This window comes from Manacus vitellinus, unplaced genomic scaffold (genome assembly GCF_001715985.3).
Source record: "Manacus vitellinus isolate BGI_N305 unplaced genomic scaffold, ASM171598v3 scaffold_15_pilon, whole genome shotgun sequence".
NCBI lineage: Eukaryota > Metazoa > Chordata > Aves > Passeriformes > Pipridae > Manacus > Manacus vitellinus.
The window spans coordinates 14,007,822-14,024,864 of NW_021939122.1; the positions used below are offsets into that span (position 1 = coordinate 14,007,822).

The window sequence follows — 17,043 nt, forward strand, 5'->3', positions numbered from 1 at the left end:
GCTTTCCTCTGGCACTGTCCCATATTGATTATAGGCCAACTTTAGTGCAGTCTACTGCCAGAACAGATAGTTCCACAATTCCACCTGAAAGCTTTTTTCTTTCATCTATTTAGGTTTTGAGCTGGAAAGGGATTTGTTTTCAGGCAGATCAGTTCTCGATCCAGCTCACCAGATGGCAACATAAAAAAAAGGTGGCTGTGCAAGGAAGGGAACGGGAAGGTGCAGCCAGACATGATGAAGGCTTTTCAGGGCCAGGCAGTTGGCTTAACAAGCTTGCAAAACCCTTAGTTTCTTCTTAGCCTTCTCTGCAGCACCATAGTTAAAGGATCCTACAGATTTTTCCCAGTTGAAACCCTTAGTTCTAGAGAACAGTATTATCACTCTCCAACAAATATCAGGCATGATTTTAGAGAGAGAGAGAGAGAGACATAATCCTCCACACCACAGTTTCTGTTTCAGGAGACCACCTTTCAAACCTCAGAGCTGAAGGACATTTAAGTGATCTGATAATTTCATTCTTTAGCTTCTAGAGGAGAGCTTCATCTTCATCAGGGGTCAGATGAAATGAGATGACATCTCTTCACTAATTTGGAACCATTTAATAGCAATTTAATCTGCTAAGCATTGTCCTCTTATGGAGGACAGCTCCCTCTTCCTTTCACAGTCTCAAACCATGCACAAGGACTGAAACCAAAGAATAGAAAACTGCTCTAGCCATGTTCATATTCCCTCTGGAAATGAGCTGGCATAGGGCCTTCCACACACTGCATATGCACTGTAGCCTCCTAGTTGGTAAGTCAAGGGGACAAGGGTGCCAGCACTGCCATTTATTTAATCACATTTTTATTTTATTTTCATTCTTTCTTTTCTTTTTTTTTTTTTTTGAACCAATGTATGAGCAGATCTGAAATTAATTTACTAATAATTTCAGGATGACTTAAATACTTTTTAGTTTCCACACCAAAACACCAATAAGTAATAATTGCCTATTACACAGCATATGTGAGAGTACAAGTCGTCATTATCATTATGAACTGTCCTTCGTCTCTTCCTAGTACCTCCAAATTACAAAAATTTTGTCAAAAATGTATCTTAAAGTAAGGCATCCAGATTCCTTTTATTAATATGTCAGTGTTATAAATTCTTAGTAAATTGTTATTCAGTAGGGCGTCTGGATGATTAAAACCTTCTGGGCTTCGGAAGGCATTTTCTCTGCAGGAATTTGTCAAATCCTGTTCAGTTCACTATTGGGAGCACTTAAAAGACAAATAATATTACATAAAATCTGGCCACTGTAGATGCATTTCTGCCATTTTAATGAGTCTCTCTCCCTTTCAGACAACAAAATCATCACCTTCCAGAAGGTAAGGAAACAATTAAATGCCTATTTAATAGTCACCTTTTCCTGAAGTATTTTCCCTAAAATATACTGGTAGTTAGCACAGGTGGTATAATTTCGTTTATATCTTGATAAAGCTACACAAGTTTTCAAGGCAAGACAGACAGAGAGAGATTCCTGCCATTTAAATACTACCAGATACTGAGGAAATTGGAAGAGATCTCCAGGACAGAAATAGCATCATTAAGCCAAAATAAGCCAACCACATTATCACCTACCTTACGTTTGTTTGTTGGGCAAACGTACAAGTAGCTCAAAATAGTCTTCAGACCAACTTTATCATTCAGTTTCTCATATGTTGTCCCATAATCTGTTGACCTACAATTCAAAAGAGATTTTTATAAGTACAAACACTTAATCACAAAACCACAAGTCACTTGGCAGCTTTTCAATATAAGTCATGCTTTAAATAGCAGAATGGCTCTCTAGAGCTTTTTCAATGATTCATGTAGTATATAATGATACTTAATTATATACACATAGCATCATGTGAGTGTTTATAATTTGCATTTAAATTAGATTAGGAAAAATTAAAGCAGCATCTTCCCAAAGCATTTTAAAATAAACATGTGCAATAAGAAATGCTAAATTTTGCATATAGAAGATTATAATGATTGTCAGAAATGCCAAATAGCAGACAGCAAGAGACTAAGGTTATCAATTCATCTTATACTCCAAGCTTAGACTAATTTTGTTAAGACGTTTTTACTGTATTCCAAAGTAGCTGCTCCACCTGATTGTTCAGTGAAATTACAATTCTGTTTTCTGCAAAAATCATCAATGTCCTTTTGAAAACCTAACTACATGAACATTACACCTACAATTTATACGTTGTTTGTCTTGTTGTGGGAGGTTTTTTCACACTGACTAGCAGAGAGCATGAACACATGCTTTATTCTTCCTTTAAAAGCCACCGTTCAGTAGAGAAAATACAATATTTCTGGTATGAGGATTTCCCATAAAGACAGTGACTACATGGCTTGGGGAGGAACAAAAGACATGAACAAGCAAGACTGTGCAGAGTTCCTATGACATGTACTCTTAACATGTGACTGGAACCTGGAATAATCATCAGCAGAGGTTTTATTCGTTATGCGGCTCATGCTTGTCTGAATTCTGCCCCTGCATCCTGGGGATTTAGATAATCAGTCCAAACCAGTACAGTTGGTACTCTCTACTGGTTTGAACTGTATCCATAAATTGCAGAAAAAAGACATGTATCTGGGTAGCAGAGACTTTTAAAAGCACAACATTCCCGTATCTCATCTGTAACATGTACAAATGGCTCCATATGGAACTTCACTTGCAAGCAGTTACATCCTTTGTGCTAAGCACTCCAAAACCACACATTCTAAAGTAGATTCTTGGCACCCATTATTTGCAAGTTCTTTTCTATCTGGCCAACAATTGCTAAATTTACAAAGGTATTTAAGACACTTAATGGGGGTTTTTTGTGGGTTTTTGGGTTCGTTTGAATATGAATATTGAATAAGTTTCTGCATCAGGTTCCACATCTACATTCATACCACAGCTTCTGGAATTTCAGGTTTTGCAATCACTACATGAATAAAACAAGAAAGCAGCAGCTTGGGGTTTTATCCATTAAAGATGAATTGCACTAAAATGCAGATTTGCATTAAAATTGAGTCTTTCTATTCAGCAACTTTATGGAAGCCTTTGCACATATCTGCCTGCTCATATAACAACTGACATATGATTTGCATCCATAGATTTCTCCTTTCCCCCCAATAAACACATGTACATGTGTGTGCATATATGACCTTTGGTGTTTGGAGCATTAACGTCAAATTCTCACCTGATGATTGATCTTTCCCTTTATAAGGTCATCTCTCTCAGAGCAGATATAAACTGAGCTTTTCCTCAGTGGACTGAGCAGTAGGATACTGTTATGATCGTTGCTGTTACCAAATATTTCAGAGATGCTCCAGCACTGAGGTGAAGGGATCCACAGCAGGATGCTGAACACAGTCTTGCCAAGGACTGCTGCTTCACTTTGTTGTCTTGTCCCACCTCACTACCCAGTCTTCTCAGAAATTAGTATTTCTGTTACTGCCTGCCTAAAACCCCAAACCTACCCTTTCTGCGAAGTTTGAGCTGATAAAGACATGTAAAGACTGTAAGGACTAAATCTGACCTCTGGAGTTAGGAAAAATACAATAATGAAATAATACAGCTCTTTTTTATACCAGTGACAGTGAATTCAAAATGGGATCTTTCGAAAGGGGATGGGAGCAAAGAAAATCTGAGACATAAAACTTGCTTTGAAGTTGTTCAAGAAAAGCAGCCAGTACCCCTGCCAAAGCACAGGCAAACTGATGTCAACAGCAAATGGTAATCTTAGTCAGAATTGCCAGCCACTTCTTTCTTCAAATCTCTAGGCAATTATTTTGCATTCATAGCTTTATTTACAGGTAACACTATATACAGATGAAGCATATGCTTTTGTCAACATCTATAAAAGAAACTGAAAGATTGGAAAGCTTAGAAAAACACTATTTTTTGCAGAAGAACAAATTCACAAGCAATCAAAGGAGCTACTATTAGATCTTACTCTCATTATGAAGTTCCAAACTGACAAATAGCCAGTCCTTCTACCTCCCTAGTTACCAGTTGTTTCTCTTGGACCACTTTACAATTACCCTTTATTTTAACAGGGAGGTAAATGCTACATATACAACAGTAGATAGGAAGCCAGAAGTGCTTTAACACAAAGAAATGGTAATAGATACACACACAGAGCAGTGGAACAGAAAAAATTGTATCAAATGAAACACTGCATATATGTGAAGTCTCTGTCGGGATCTAACCCAGGAGTATCACCAACCTGCATTCATCTTACTCCTATTATACACATATGTATACAAGTAGGAATTGATTAGCAGCCTAGATAATGAGCTTTTTGTTTGTCTTATTAAATGGGTGTATAAAGCAGCATGAGAATCCTAACCTATGCAAACATATCAGCTGTTTGACAATCCAGGAAGCCAGTCTAACCGGGAAGGGCTGCAAAAGACATATGGACCTCAGCAGGGTGTAGGCACTAATGACAGTGTAGGATCAACAAATTCAATCCCAGTCATCTGAAGGGGAATGGATAGGTACCAAACAACATCTCCCACACTTGTTGTGGAAGGCAATGCTTCTGTGAAGCTCTGCAAAGAGAACTCAGCTTTAGTCCATCTCTGTAATGCGAGTGGAGCAAGCAAATGCTTGTCTAAATCATGGGAAAGGATTAAACCCAGGACCTGTGGAGCTGGAAACACTATCTTTGATCCATCTGCTGAATAGCCACAGCTACTGAAACAGATATATGTAAATGGTGAACAGTAAGCCCTATTTTATTGTCTCTAGTGTGGACATGTGTGATGCAATGGTTTCCCAAATTGTGTGGGGGAGTATGTTCAGATCTGTGTTAAGAGATTGCAGATGTTACTGAAAGGCAGATGACAGTAGAAGAATAATATTCAGGAAAAAAAAGTATTTAGCTCAGTTCTGAACTTCACACCTGTCCCACCATATTAGTTGTAATTGCTTCCATTAAATCCCAGATTTTATCAGCAGCTGTTTAAAATCCGACTCCCTACTTTTTCAGTAAAGCAGAATGATTTCTGCAAACACCCAAGCAGATAAACATTTTCATTATTACTAGCTCATTTCACAGTATAAAAAAATACCCCAATTCTAGGATTGAAACTCTGACTTTCCCAGTAATAAACTAAAACAAAACTAGAAACAGATAGGGTAATTTATATTTTGCAAACTATTCGCAAGAAAGCTGACATTTAAATAACTTTATTATTATTCATTGACAGGGTTTTTCCCTCTCCTCCCGTCAGGGTAAATGACATTTCTATTACAGTATTATAATAAACTCCTACACATTTTAAATAAAGTCACTGAATTTCATTAGTCCACCTACTGTCATGAATATATCTCAATCCATTTCTACCAATATTTCACAATTATAATAGGCAATCTGAATCAACCAGTAACATGAACCCTATGCTTCTCAAGAAGCACAGACTACCATTCAGAGAACTGTCAGTTTGAATATATAGATTAAATAAATTCCCTAGCAAGTTGCTGTTTACTCTCCTTTGTTACAAATTTAAGGTTGCCTGTACTTATTTTACATAAGCTGGTGAAGATTTGAAGAATCAAACAATCGATCATGTGGTCAAGGAGGGGTATTTTGCATCAAGATCTTTCTGGAACACTCCATGAGAAAAAAAGAAAAATATTACTTGCAGATCTTAAGCTGCCTCATGCCTCCTGCCTATTACAGTACAGCTTTCCTTCCCTGTTAACAGACTAAGTTTCTTGTTATAACACACATCATTAAGAAGCAATCACTTTAATTGGCACCACTTACCTTTTTTTTTTTTCCTTTTCCCACCCATTACGTCTGGTTTTCACATATTAACTCGACTGCTTCCCTCACCTCCACTATGAGAACACTGTCTATGTTTCACGTCCTTACCCTCTTTCCTCCACAGTTTAGTTTGTTGTTCTAACCATGGTCCAAGTGGCAGCTGGCCCTGGGAGGCAGGACCAGAAACACCTGTAATGTGGTTAGGGAGCAGCAGAGCAGGGCAGCCTGTCATGACCAGGAGCAGTGTGAAGAGATGAAATCTAGCCTGTTTCTCCTGCACAGGAATTCACCTCTGGCAGAAGTCAAGTATTTTAAGTAAGGAACAGCAATGACTATTAAATCATTTTTTTCCAACCTCCCACATAACTAAGTTTGCCATCTGGTTTGGCTCCGAAGGTACAGAAGATGTGATGTAGGGTGAGATGTGAGGCTTGCTGAAGCCATAGTGGTTGGGTTGTACTGAAACCTGTGTATGTGCTTAGTGCAGCCCCAGATCATAATAGGAGTGTGGATGGCTAAGAAATGGTGACCTGTGCCTACAGCTTGTGTAAGAGGTTTAGTCGTGTGGCTACAGATTTTGGAAGGCCCTTTACTAAATATGTGCAAAGGGATGGATGGTCCTTATTTTGTATGTGATAGAGACAGAGGGACAGGTATTCTCTGCTTATGTATGTTGGTAACCTGAGTTACTAAATCTCAACTGAAACAGCAGAGAAGGCAAGTTAGCCGATTTGAGCACAAGATTTGCCAGTTGCTACTGTATTAATCTCTACATGAGCAGATTTTTGGAAAGAAGCCTTTCAGACTGCAGAAGGCAGAGCTGTGGAGCCGCAGTCTGCACTAACAAAGGGCTTTCAATTGAACAAGTTTTTAAATAAAGGAATAATTAAGACATTAAAAATGATCTTTCATGTCTGAATGTGAAAAATACTGGAGCTAGTAATTCTGAGGAGTATTTATATTCTCATGTGCAGTGTTTTACGCCTGTTTGTAAACTGCTGTAGAGCTGTTGACTTTTTCTTTTTTCTGGGGATGCTTCTAGGTTGAGGTGCTATTCCCTAATCACTTAAATTGAAACTCTTTACTTTGGTTTCATAGCCAGGTACTAAAGTTTCCCATTGATTTTTACCATGCCACCCTGTTTCACAACAGCTAGTAATGTCAAAGTCTTCTTCAACAGCTAACCATTTATGTTCACATGTTCTTCCTATTAAGCCTTTCACTAGGCCTTGACAGATATCACTTTTGGTCTGATGCCTGTTTTGATTTAACTCCTTCATGTGTAACCCTGGTATTTTTATCAGAAAGTAATAATGATCCTGATCTCAGTTTCTCTCTCAGAGAGATTTTTTTTTTTAATTCCATTCCTTATTTTCTTAGAAAGTTACTTTTGCTTTGCAAATTACCTTGCTGCACCTGGATACTTTTCAGCACTGTCTGTCTTTCTAACTCATTGTACAAATAATTCTCCAAGGTTTTGCCTATTTCTAATGGGATCTGTTTGCCTAGCTCATAGAGACTGATACATTTTGAATAGTTTTAGAACTCCACATTGAAGAACAATTGCAAGATGTAAACACAGTGAATCCTGTGGCCTTGGACAGAATTTCCATGTAGCAGAGGCAGACCTTGCCCTCATTGGTTTCTCTCCTGAGGTCACACTCCGAATGGCTATCATTCCCCCTCCCCAACACACAGTTTTATATTTGTTCTTTAGAAAACAGGATACAGGACTTTTATTTAAAACTCCTGTAGCCCACTGAGCAGCCCAGGCCTTTCAATACTGAACTGATTCATGTCCCTGACACTGCCTCTGCCAAAGGCCTTTTTGCAGTTTGGGACCAACTCTACTGCATCTTTAAGCCTTCCCTGGACTCCTCTTCCTCACTTTATTAATGAATTTGGCTGATGCTTAACTATAGTTCATTTACTTTAAGCAGGGATTAGGCTAAAATGAAGCTAGTTCAGAGAGGCTTTTTTTTTTCCTTCATAAGAGTTTGGTTCAAGAGGGCAGTGTTAAAAGGTCTGACAGCAGTGACAAGCCAAACAGTTGGTTAGCATTTCTTTAAATGGCTGTAACAGCACAGCATATGTCACAACATTAAAACACTTCAGATTTATCCAGGGAGGTTGAAATTAACTTTTATAGACATCTCAAGGGTACAGAAAAATAAAACAGTTCGAAACTTGAGGGACCCACATGTTTCACTCCCTTAGTGAACATGCTTATGATTCCTTTTTCTTCATGAGGCCCTCAGCAGGCTGGCAAAGAGTATTGTTCCCACCTTCTAGGTGGAGGAAGCAGAGGGAAAGACTAGATAACTAATCCTACATTTGAAGGAAGTCTGTGACAGAGCCAAATGTCCCCTCAGGCTCCACCATCTTCCCACTCTATCCTGACAACTTAAGTTTTCTGGAGTTTTGTGTGTGTAAATAAGGATTGGAAGGAGCCTTGATATCAGTGTCAACAGGACGAAATTAAATACAGTTTAAATAGGCATTTTAAAACAGACTTAAAATTCCATTTTTGAAAATATTTTAATTCCAGTTTGAGTTGTGACTGTGGATTTAACTATAAATTATGAATTTAAAGTTATGAATTCAATGAAATGTGTATTTTTTCCCTTATGGAAAGAATTTTCTCATCACAAAATAAAGCTTCCCACCTGCAAAAACCACGAAAAAGACTTAGAGAGGGAGCAAAAAATTACAAAGAAACAATAGGAAACCATGAAATTGGCATTCCTCTGCATAATCAGTTAAAGTAATTCAATTTTCTTCTTTTCCTTTTTAATCAACTTTTATTTGGAGTAATCTACATGAACAGAAGTATACACACTCAAATCCCTTGTAATTTTCAGCTTAATACAGTTCAGCTGATTATTGTTATAACTAATTTAAAGATGTGACAAGCAGGAGAAGTAACTCATATTTTATCATCCAATCACAAGTTTATATATTGTGTTGGATAATTATTCAAAATATTACCCAAATACAAAACAAAGGAAATACGGGAGTGGAAGGGCCACGAGATGTTATCTGTAGCTGGCACAGGTAAGTTACTTGTTTCTCCTTCAAATAATGGTTGAAGAAAAATAAACTCGGCTAATTTGCCTTCTCTGCTGTTTCAGTTGAGATTTAGTAACTCAGGTTACCAACATACATAAGCAGAGAATACCTGTCCCTCTGTCTCTATCACATACAAAATAAGGACCATCCATCCCTTTGCACATATTTAGTAAAGGGCCTTCCAAAATCTGTAGCCACACGACTAAACCTCTTACACAAGCTGTAGGCACAGGTCACCATTTCTTAGCCATCCACACTCCTATTATGATCTGGGGCTGCACTAAGCACATACACAGGTTTCAGTACAACCCAACCACTATGGCTTTAGCAAGCCTCACATCTCACCCTACAACACATCTTACCTTTCAAAAGGCTGAGGAGAAGGAAAAACCTTTGCAATTTAGAAGGTTTCGGGAAAACAAGTAGGAGCTCAATCTGTCTGAAGCTTTGAATTTCTCTGTCAAGGTTAACTAGAATTCGGCAATAGCTTCAGAAGTCGTGGGATGATGATGGTGGGAATATTCCAACAGGAGAGAAGACAGGTTGTATGGGATAAAAGGAAGTCATGCAACTAGGGTGAGGTTATTTCTTACTCTATCAGGTGAAAGGCAAAGGAAATGGTCAATTATGATGAACATGCAAGTGTTCCCAGCTGAATGAGACAAAACAGCAAATCCACTCATACCATAATGTATAACATCAGAAAGCAGTAAGACTTACAACTCTTTAATGCAACGACAAGGAAAAGAAGAATTCTTCTAATGATCAGAGTAGCATATGAGTGCCAACCATGGTCCTGATTTTTGGCTGGGATAGAGTTCATTTTTTCTTAGTAGCTGATAGTGTTCTGTTTTGGTTTCAGTATGAGAATAGTGTTGATAACACACTGATGTTTTGGTTGTTGCTAAGTGGTGCTAACCCTGTGTTAAGGACTTTTTAGTGTCTCATGCTCTATCAGTGAGGAAGTGTACAAAAAGCTGGGAGGAAGCATAGCCAGGACAGCTGGTCCAAACTAGCCAGAGGGATATTCCATACCACAGATTATCATGCCCATTTTATAGGAACTGGGGGAATTACCCACAAGAGGGGCCAAACACAGCTCGGGGAAGGGCTTGGCTTCTGTTAGCAAATGGTGAGCAATTGTATTGTGCATCACTTGCTTTTCTTGGGTTCTCTCTCTCTCTCTCTCTCCTTGAATTATTATATTTTACTTTGTTTCAATTATTAAACTGTTCTTATATCAACCCATGAGTTTTACTTTTTTTCCTGATTTTCCTCCCCATCCCAACAGGGAGGGGAAAGAGTGAGCAGCTCTGTGGTGCTTAGCTGTCAGCTGGGGTTAAACCACAACACTACACAGGCAAGACAGAAAGTCAACATAAACTTCGAAGTCTCTCCAATTACCCAAGCAGAGTATGAAGCTCTAAGTCCTGTAAGTGCTTTTGAGTCCTCTAAGTGCTTTTTTATCACCTGAAATCTTGGAAGAATTGTGCTGAATGGGCTTAAGTACTCTTGTCCTGAAATCAAAGTGATCCACCCGAATTGATCTACACTGTCCTTGATATGATGCAAAACTTGTCTCTCTGTGAACTGCTAAAGACTAGCTCATATCTATTGTGCTAAAGCACAGTATCCTTTGCAGAAACCAATCACACCTATATAAGCCATGGTGAAAAACCCATGTTGCTCAGTCAGCTTCTTCTTGGAGACATTTAGTAAATTCACTAGAAAATAAAACCTAGGGAGGAGATAGTCTGTGGCATAGATAATAAATAGTAAAGAATCAAAAATAAAACACCAGTGTGGAGGTATCTGTTTCAGCTCTGGTGACTTGTATCCCTTTGCATAATTTCTCTTCAAATCCTCCGAGTTTACCAAACTATCCATGGGAGAGCATAATTCAGACCAAACTTTCATGTGTGAAAATTCAGAGGCATTTTGTGCTTGCAAGATGTCATTACAGGATTTTTTAAATACCACTTTTTGACACCACTGCCCTTTTTAGCGGAAGTCACATTCTGCTATATTGTGGAGATGGTCTTTTTTACCTTCAGGCTTCAGAAACATTATTGCATGAAGGTTGGATACCCAAAGAAAAGAGTAACATCAAATATGTTAGCAGAAAAAAGATCAAATTTGGATTAGATGGGAAAGATGCACTTTTCCCCTCCTCCCTTTTACTACTTCTCTAATTTTAGATGTCTGTCCCATCTTGTCTGACAAATAATCCCCCTTTTACTGCACAGTGTAATGGCTTCTCATGTCAGCAGGCTAAGAACAGAGGATTCTGGCAGTTGATTAAATCCATATTCAGATTCCCCACTCCTCTGCCTGCTGATCAAAGATGAGATCCCAATCACACTCTCATGTAAATCTGAAGTATTTGCTATGGAGATGCACCACCATAAACATGGAACTGGACAGCTTCAACGATCAATTTGCCCTTGCTTGCAAGCAGCTGTTTCCAGGAAATCAGAAGGATCTTTGCTGTCAAAATGCAAGACATGAAGATTTTTCTTTCAAGTGTACAATTCCCAAGTTTTTGTGTGAAAAATAACGCACAGAGATTTGACTGGACTCTGTTCTGAAAGCATTTCCAAGGCACTGTTTAGCGGGAAGGGACCGTAAATGCAGAGCTTTGCTGTAGATGACCCCATTTCAGGGGCCATAGCTACACTCTGGAACCCCTCTCTGCTGTGCTAAAAGACTATTTGCAGGATTAGCTCTGGAAAAGGAGATGAGATGTCTGGGGCAGAGGACTGCATTAGTGGCAAAATAGCTGTGGACTTATCACTTATTTTGCCCGGCTAACAGATTCCCAGAAAGACTGGTGATTGCCACTGAGGAAAAAGTAAAGTGGTAGTTGAAGGAACTGAATCGTTCATCTCCATTGCTTGAGCAGCAGAGAGGGTGATTCTCCAACACTTTGATCCTCAAATCTCCCTTTCAGCTTCTTATCTCCCTATGGCCTCAAAGACTCACCTCCAGTCCCTCACCGATAGAAGCAGCAAGAGTCAAGAAGAGTTGTAGGGAGACTTGTGATCATAACTACTTTAGCCATTCTAATCCAATGCAAGGTGAAATCCAGCAGTGAGAAACAAAGGAATAGTCATCAAAACAAGACCTCCACTTGACCCTCTCAGTGAAAGACTCAAGAGGCTGGCACTACTGGTGCTTTGGCTGAAACAGTAGTGAAATTCCTCCTGTTCTCTCTACGAGTCATTTTGTGCTGCAGCATCTGGATGCATGTGGGAAGAACCAGTAACTCCAGTAGGACTATTAAATTTTTCAAGTTGATTAATATATACCAAAAGCTGACAGGTTACTGACACTTGTGCCTCTGACAGTATGCACACTCCCAGCATTTTCTCTGTTCCTAAGTCCACAGTACTGTTTTTCAATAATTTTCTGTTTGCCATCACAACATTCTTTTTAGTAAAAGACTTTGAAGAAAGGAAGGCAAGTTTACTGGCAACAGGATTTGTCCTTGCTACCTTAGGGAAATTTTGGGGAATCAGTGGAATAAGTGGAAAAGTACCAGTCCAGAAGATCTCCTTGTCCACCTGACTTGTTTGTCAAAACAAACAAGCAGGCTAAAATGCAAATTTCTACCCTTCCTTCATCAGGTTGGTGAATACCTTGTACCCCTGTAACTCAGAACGCAGCCATTCCCACAAGCCCAGCCTCACTCAAGGTTTATGGTTATCAGTAAAATAAATCTCAGCCTAGCTGTGATGGATATTAAAATTGTTCTTCCATACATTTAAATTAATAGCTACCTTTTAAATTGGAGAATTGGGAATGACTAATGATTCTTCTAGACATATATTTACAGAGGCATATTGACATCACCACACCCTTAATGCCAAATTGTTGCTCATAAATGTGATTCCTCAAGTGTTGATGCTTCCCATTTTCACCCCAGTCTGGTGTAAATCACACAAATAGCTAGGACTGTAGCCCAGTAATCATCACACTATTAACTTTCTAATTGATGGTAATGGTCAGAATAAATTTCAGGCACCCCAAGGGGTGGTTAATGGATTTTGTAGCTTGAGGGTAGAGCAACAGGAAGCTTTTCCATTAATCAGCAAGATGAGACAACCGTACATGCCCTACACTCCCCTCCCCATCACAGCACTGAGGTCATTGCAGCTTTATTTAAAAAAAACCCAAAAACTCTCACAGCAGGCTGAGCTCAGGTAGAGGGATTAATACACTTGCTCAGCAGAGCTACCTTAGCATCCATTACAGACCCAGAAAGCTGCTTTAGTCCATCTCCAATTAAGATTAAGGAGCAATCTTACTGTGTCATAAACATGTTGCAGGTCTTCTGCAGGGTACGTACTAACTGCCAGAGAAAAGATTTTCTAGCTGGCACCATCCAAGAATTTGCAACACAATATGCAACCTTCATTCTATCCTGCCAGTGCAAATCAAAAGCTAGAAAGCTTAAAAGATCCAGACAGTCCACGACATTTTCAAAATCACTGTCCAAGCCCCTTAGTTGTTATAATGGAGTAACTCCCAAGGACCAGTAGTATTTTAAAACCAGCTAAAAATGTGCCTCATGCATTAATTCGTACTAAAGTTAGTTGGAAGATGAAATTCTCATCCCTTAGGCATTACTAACAGATTTTTTTTTCCTTGTTTTAAAATATCATTATTCCCAAAATCTGGATGGAATAAGAACACAGGGGGGGAAAAGATTAAATTAAAAAAATAATAATTCAGAGTGTTTCATTTCACTCGTACCAGCAGTACCATTATCCATTCAACTGAATATTTTATAACACAGTCTGGCTGTCTCCCCACAGGAAAAAAGCTCCAATGAAACAAGGAGAAAAATCAAAATGAAACACACTTTAGGTTTCAAATAATTCCAACATTTTCTGTCAAGATTTCTTTTTTAAAATATTGCAGGAGATTTATCTGAATAATGTCGCGTTTCCCAGCAGAAAATTGTTCCACTAAAAAGGTTTTCAATTCATTCTGTGAGTCCAAGCAGAGAGCAGGCTAAGCTGTTAGCTCAACTGTTACCCTAAACTAGCTGTCAGCTCCACTGTTACCCCACCATAGTAGCTAAGAAAGAACTTGTTGCTGGGTGTAAAAGATGTGCTACTGGATTACCACACCCAAAAAACCAGCAATTAATACTTTAAAGCAGGTAAATACAAGTGTTGCTTTTTTTCTTTTTAAAGCCATTTGACTGATGCAGCTCTACCATTTGTGCCAGTTTCAAATAATGTACATCACCCAGAGCCACCCAGCTTTATGTTTTTTCTCTTGGTTGATAGAAGCATATTTATCACTATGTATCTCAAGGATCAGTAGGGTTATAAAGCTTACTATTTATAGCTACTCTTGGGGTATCAAGCAAGTGACAGTAATTTGTTCCTCTGACATCTAACCTTAGGTCAACTCCGGTAGTAGAAGATGGATTTTTACAGGAGATGAAAGTACACAGTAGAAGATTAATACCATTTCCCAGGCCTGTGGAGGATGCACGCTCCCAATCACTCTGCAGAAAAAATGGTCAGGAGCATGTGCTGTGTGTTAAGAATAGAGCAGGCTGTGGTCAAGGTGAGGTGTTCAAGCAGTCTATTAGCAAACTAATACACTGGCATTTGTGCATAGAGGAATTGTAGGCTGATAGTCTAGAAATGAGCTCAGCTCCTCTGGTTCTTTGATGCTGAAAGTCATCTTTATGTCAGCACCAGCTACAGATAAAATGGATTTGCTTTTATGTTACTAGTAAATGATAAAAGTAAGTTAAAGCTTAGCTGTATATTCTATATCAGAAACATCTTGCACAAGATCAAGTTACTATTTTGTCCTGCATTGCAGCAACATCTTGTATTAATTACGTTTTCTCTTTGTGAGCAAATAAAGACTGCAGATTGAAACACCTTGAAAAGATTCCTTGATACTAAAATCCTTTCTAATGGGCTATATTCATGCACTACTCAAAACTTATATGAGTCCCTCCTCAAAAAGAAATTGACCAGAACACTTGTTTTTCCCACAAGCCACCTGTTTTTAATTTATTTGGAATTAAATTTTTAAGGAAAGTCTTTCCAAAGATTTGGGTATATAAAGACATTAATTATACAATCTAGTCATTAAAATAATGCTACCAACAGGAACTCAGCCAAGTAACTGAAAATTCTTTTTACCTTCATACAACAGACCTGTCATCCTCAGCCACCATCAATGCCCTTAAAAAAAGGTGTGTCTTCTAACACACTGAAAAAGAAAATTTCAGCTTTGCTGACCAAATCTCACACCTGAGCACAAAAGCCACATAAATCCAAAAATTGATGCGTACTGCCGTATCCTACCTCCAGAGTCCATCACTTCCAGGCACACTACTGTTCTATGCTAGCATAGACATGCAACTCCCTTCTGGACAGTGGTGATACATACTGTGTGTATCCACGTACATTCCTACACTAGGAAGTGGAGGTGGCATAAGTGGATAAGAAAAATATCAGTGTGATGTTGGCCATACAAGATCTTTGTGTTTACTTCCAGTCTGTGGGCAACGCAGCCTACTTAGCTCCAAACCCAAAGAAGAGCTTATCTGGTTATACCTATGAAGTATTATTTAGTGCCACGTGGAAGCACTCAATGTCCCAAAACAGGTGGGAAAAGCCATGCTAATTTCACCTGTGTTAAAGCCAGTTCTGGTAGAGCAAGAGTTATTAATTACAAAAGGTTCAAATTTGCATTTGGAATGACAAAGGTCACACTGTTACATAAAGATAATATCCTCAAGAAGGACCTTCATAAGTCCCTGGACATTTGTCTAGAGATGCTTGCCAAGTCCTGTCCTTCTGTGTGATGGAAAGTCTCTGATAAATGACTGTAAGTGGAAGGTCTTCATTTTCGTTTTGATTTATTAGCACCCAATTAGAACAGACACTTTAAGTAACAGTTGTTACTACAGCCAAACATTGGAGCTGTCATGCTGGATGGTGGGGGAGGGAAGGAGGCAAGAACAGGTGCAAGATTTTAAATGTGCAGTTCAGCCCGGGAGCAGACATTCATGTATCACAGGTATGCCCCAAACCCCACTTCCAGCACTGTCTACACACATATGCCTCCACCATCTATCAGGCTGCCAGAAATCTGATAATTTGTTGCTTAAAGGTCCAGTAACAGGTGAAATAAGACCAGACAACTGTGAACAACTCTTCTAAGTCTACACAGATCAAGTCCCTGCCACAAAGGCACTGAATTCCCCCTTTCAGTAGATAAGAATTGGAGCACTCTAAATACACAAAAAAGTAGTCAGTGATTTTTCATTGCTTCAGAATAAAGTTCCCTGTTCAGTCCATCTGATTTTCGGGTGAATAAGGCACCTTAACCTTCACATCATGTATGGGGTTTTTTTCTGTCTCCATCCTCTTCCCCCTGTTTTAAAATTTATGGTTACCATTTAAGCTGATTTCAATTTCCATTAATAATATGTACAACTGATGTACATTTAAGTGATTTTAATCATGTTGTAGTGACAGGTTTAGCTTAAAGCAGGGCTTCACTTAGAACTATCAAGTAAATTTCTCTTGAAAAGGTCAGTTTAACATTTAGCAGGAGGACCCATTCCAGACAAAATTAGAATTTGCTCCACTTGCTTCAAGTGCAAACACTTTTCAAGCTGGCTTTGAGAGAGGCACGTCAATCAAAAGAGAAAAGTGTCAGGTGCCCAAGGGAGAAGGTTCACTGATGCCTCCCCACACTGCCATCCCAAAGGCTGCTCAGACAGGGGCAAAACTGAAATATTCCAGCCCCACTGTTCCAGGACTGGGGCTGGACTGAAGCCAGATTACCCCACAGATAGCAGGGATGGCAGAGCTCAGGGAATTCAGGCAAGCCCCTGACAAGTCAGACTTCTCATTTCTATTTGCTGCAGCAAGAGGAATGCAGTGGGAACAACCTTGTGTGCTACAGAGAGGGGTTATTGTGCATGCATCCCAGGAGGATTTATTACTGCTCCTGTGCCTGTCAAAGGCATTCTGGCTCTCCAGGACAGCAGCACAATAAGCAGAGGGGCAATACCTGCAATGCTGTGTCAGTGGCACTCTCAGCAGTAGTCCAATTCCATGTACTCTACAGCTGGTGACAGTTGGCATCATCACAAATAAAACACAAGAATTTATCTGCAGCATTTGAATTCTTG

The 17,043-nt window shown here is 39.1% G+C and overlaps 1 protein-coding gene across 1 annotated transcript in view; it reads right to left on the reverse strand.

Annotated features, from left to right (window-relative positions):
• LOC103753888 (VPS10 domain-containing receptor SorCS1) overlaps nt 1–17,043 on the reverse strand; it is a 191,189-nt gene that overhangs the window by 141,854 nt on the left and 32,292 nt on the right. Inside the window, exon 3 of the mRNA XM_029958578.1 lies at nt 1,618–1,717. Within this exon, the coding sequence (XP_029814438.1) occupies nt 1,618–1,717 (100 nt within the window). The remainder of the gene's footprint in view (nt 1–1,617; nt 1,718–17,043) is intronic.